The 3,577-nt window shown below is 67.6% G+C and overlaps 1 protein-coding gene across 6 annotated transcripts; it reads left to right on the top strand.

Annotated features, from left to right (window-relative positions):
* Positions 1–3,577, top strand: LOC123805846 (protein C19orf12 homolog). 6 transcript variants are annotated; one of them, XM_045818632.1, is made up of 3 exons: positions 1–116; positions 1,078–1,258; positions 1,944–3,577. In XM_045818632.1, the coding sequence occupies exons 2-3, from the start codon at positions 1,099–1,101 to the stop codon at positions 2,207–2,209; spliced, it is 426 nt and encodes a 141-aa protein (XP_045674588.1). In that variant the 5' UTR covers positions 1–116; positions 1,078–1,098; the 3' UTR covers positions 2,210–3,577. The 6 variants fall into 6 exon arrangements, with proteins under 6 accessions (XP_045674588.1, XP_045674594.1, XP_045674589.1 ...); XM_045818638.1 differs by lacking the exon at positions 1–116 and adding an exon at positions 246–263; XM_045818633.1 differs by lacking the exon at positions 1–116 and adding an exon at positions 273–478.

Raw genomic sequence — 3,577 nt, 5'->3', positions numbered from 1 at the left:
GCGGAGCTGGGGCTGCGGGCGCGGCCCGGACCCGGTCACCCTCCGGCGACCAGGCAGGCCGCCCCAGTGACCCGGGACACCACCGGGTACTGCGCGGCGTCCGAGGCCTGCGGCAGGTGGGAGCCGGCGCGGACGGGGCCGGGAGGGGCGCGCGTCGCGGGCCGCAGAGCCCGACCTGCACTTGGGGGCGGACCGGGGGTTCATTCATTTTCCGGAGGACCACGTGGAGCGCGGGGCGCGTCCGGAGGAAGCGGAAGCTCTAGGTGGGGTGGGACACAGTCGCTGGACCGGCCCTGCCCCCTGCGCCCCGCACCGTCCAGGTGCCATTGCCGTCACCTCCCGCACCAGCCTGGGGTGCGGGGCGCCTGTGCCCTCGCGTCCTTCGCTGACCTCTGTGCGCGGGCGGGGGAGGGGCGGCGTCAGCTCCCTCAGCAGACCCTCCGCAGTAGCCTGCGCCCCCTGCGGCTGTGACAGGCCTGTGCGTGGGGGCGGGTGACATGTGAGCAAGGCGGGTCCTAGTGGGGACACGCGTGAGTCAGCACACGCGTGAGTCAGCACTCCTGCCCCCCCCCCCCCCCCCGGGGAGGAGCCGCTGTAGAGATGGTCAGGAAAGGGTGCCAACCATTCAGGAGGGGAGTGAGTTCTAGGGCGCGGGTGCTGGAAGCTTCCTTAGCCTTTGAAAAGACCCCTTGAGAGGTGTGAGGTGACCTGTCAGGAGGGCCAGACGCATGGAGCCCTGGTGGGGCCTGGGGCAGAGGGGGCGGGGCCGGGCCTCGGATGTTTCCTGAGACAGAACCTGAGGTCCATGACCCCCCCCCCCCATTCTGAAATTCCAGGGACCAGGGGCCTCCAAAGCAAAGGCCTTGCACAGTCAGAGCAGCAGGCATTTGCCTGAGGTCAGCCGGAAGGGCCTGGGCGGGAGGCCAGGGTCCGGCGGAAGCCCAGAGAGCGTTCTGGCCAGAGACAGGGAGGGCACCGTGCCACCGCAGAAGGGAGGCCTGTCTCTGGGTGCCGGTAACGAGGCGGAGGGACAGCGGTTCTCAAGGCTCTGACACTCCCCAAACTCTCCCCTGCAAGGCTGCCTCCCGGGCCGCCGAGATGCCCGTGGCGATGGGAGACGTGATGAGGCTGCTGGGCTCCATTTCCGAGGAGAAGAAAATGAGAGCGGCCGTCAAACACTCCGGGCGGGGCGCCGTGGTCACCGGCGCCGTGGCCTTCGTTGGTGGCTTGCTTGGTGGCCCCCCAGGACTAGCCGTTGGTAAGAGCAAGCGCCTCACAGGGGCGGCCGGCTCGGTCCCGCCAACGCTCCTGACGAGGGGACAGGCACCGCGGTCACAGCTGGAAGGAGGCCAGCGCTGGCCCCTTACGAGTCCCTAGTCCCCGGACTTGGCTTTATGGGGTGACCAGCTTTCCCATCACTGACCCTCTCCCGTCCCGGGGTCCCGCTCACGATGCCACGTGGCATTTGATGAAAGAAGCGTTGTCTTGGGCCGCACATGAAATCCATGGCAACACGTAATCACACAAGAAAAATCTCATCACGTGTTCAGCAAATTCATCATTTGGTGCTGGGCCGCATTCACAGCCATCCGGGCTGCATGCCGCCTGCGGTCCTCGGGCTGGACACCCCGGTACGGCGTCCCCTGCCCTGGTTGTGCCTCTTACTCCCACTGGGAGCCAGTTTCCGGCACTGGGCGAAGTCTGGCCGAGTTCCCCTGGTCCCTGGGAGGGAGGGTGACGTTGCTTCCTCTGGACGAGGGACAGGGAGGTTTCCCAGGGGGCCAACCACGGGCTGTGCCCAGCACCGCATGGGGCTGGCCGGCTGTGACCACTCTCGCTCTCGTGAATGTGCCTGCTCATCATGACAGGGACGAGCTCTCGGCGAGCTCAAGGCCATCGTTTGTGAGCAGGGCTGGACTCACTTAACCTTCCTTGTCTTCCAGGGGGCGCCGTCGGGGGGCTCTTGGGGGCCTGGATGACGAGTGGGCAGTTCCAGCCTGTCCCTCAGATCCTCATGGAGCTGCCGCCCGCTGAGCAGCAGAAGCTGCTCCGTGAGTTCACGGCCATCGTCAGGGGCCTGGACGGGATGGACGCGGTGCAGCTGGTCACACTGGTCATGGGCAGCGAGGTGCTGAAGGAGCAGCTGCTGGCCATGCTGGTGGGCTACGTCACCAGGGAGCTCGGGGCCGAGGTGCGGTACGGCGATTAGCCCCTCGGGCCGTGGGCTGTCGCCGGAGGGCCCCGGGGGCTGGGGTGCCCCGCCCCACCCTGTGTTACCTTCAGCTGCCGTGAGCCCCCTGCGGGGGAGGCCCGGCTGTGCTGGATCCTGGTTGGACATCACGGATGAGGAAATCCTGTGGCGTGGCCGCGTGGGGCCTGTTTTGTGAGCCCACCCTCCTGCCGTGGGGTCTGGGGGGAGGTGTTGGTGGGCAGCAGCCGCTCATCTGTGAAGGTGACCTCTGACCTGGGCACGTGTAGCAGCCCTGGGCGCCCCTCTGGGCCCGGGGTCTCTGGACCTGGCCGCCGGCTCCGCTGGAATCGTGGGGACCCTCTGAGCGAGCCCCTCCCCCAGCCCCTTCTGAGGGGCCCCTGGGAGGAAATTGCCAAATGCACCCTGCCCTTCTCCCACCTGCCCGGGCCCTGCTGTCCCATCCGGTTCTGCTTTTCCGGGTCGCTGCTTGCAGCAGAAGCGTCACTGCTCTCCCTAAAGGTGTCGGGTCACAGACCACCTCTGAGAAGTGGGCACCCGAACATCCCCACACACTGGGCCCCCCCCCCTTGAACCACGCCAGCACTGTCCCCAGATGGGACACACTTCCTGCACCGTCTCTCTCCCCCTCACTCCTGGTCAGCGTCCCTAACACCGGGAGCCGTCCCCTCCCGACGGTGGGCGGGCGGGCAGTCGGTGGCTCCCGGTCACCGCCTGGCCCCTGCCTTTCCCTGTGGCGGCTTCCCTGCCGGCGGGAGAGGGGCCGCATCCCGGCATCCCCGCGTGCTGCGTGGAGAACGCGGGAGGCTGAACGGGACCCCGGGGGCTGCGGGAAGGGCGAGCCCGCGTCTCAGAGAGGGAGCCGCCTCGCCCAGCACGGCCGCCGCGCTCCCCGGACTGCGGGGCTGCCTCCGTCATTTCTGTGCGGCTTCGGGGCCGGGCCCGGGGCCCCTGGAGAACTCCGCTGACTCAGACGAGGTGACCGGGAGTTGCTCTCGTGCTGGGTCACCCTGTGCTGGCCCCAGCCTGGAGGTCCCACAGCCGTGACCAATGAAGGCCCCCCGTGGCCGTCCTGTCCTGCCCCGGGAAGGCAGCCCTGGGAGGCAGTGACCCCGCACCTGACCGATCCGGGCTGGACGTAGCTGGACCTGCTGAGTGAGGCGCCCTTGGCTCGCTGGGTCCGGGTGCTGCCTGCAGTGGGCGGTGGCCCCCAAAGCCGCCCAGACCTGACCCCGGCTCCCTCGGGGGCTGAAGGTCCTTCCCTCGCTCCTCTCTCGGGCTCTCTCAGCCTTCAGTGTTTGTATTTCGGTACTTCCTTGTACAAGCATCTTTTTTTTTCTTTGAAAATTATATTTATTGATTATGCGA

Source organism: Phyllostomus hastatus, unplaced genomic scaffold, assembly GCF_019186645.2.
Source record: "Phyllostomus hastatus isolate PE091 unplaced genomic scaffold, TTU_PhHast_1.1 phas_scaffold_345, whole genome shotgun sequence".
NCBI lineage: Eukaryota > Metazoa > Chordata > Mammalia > Chiroptera > Phyllostomidae > Phyllostomus > Phyllostomus hastatus.
This window is presented reverse-complemented; position numbering and strand designations above follow the sequence as displayed.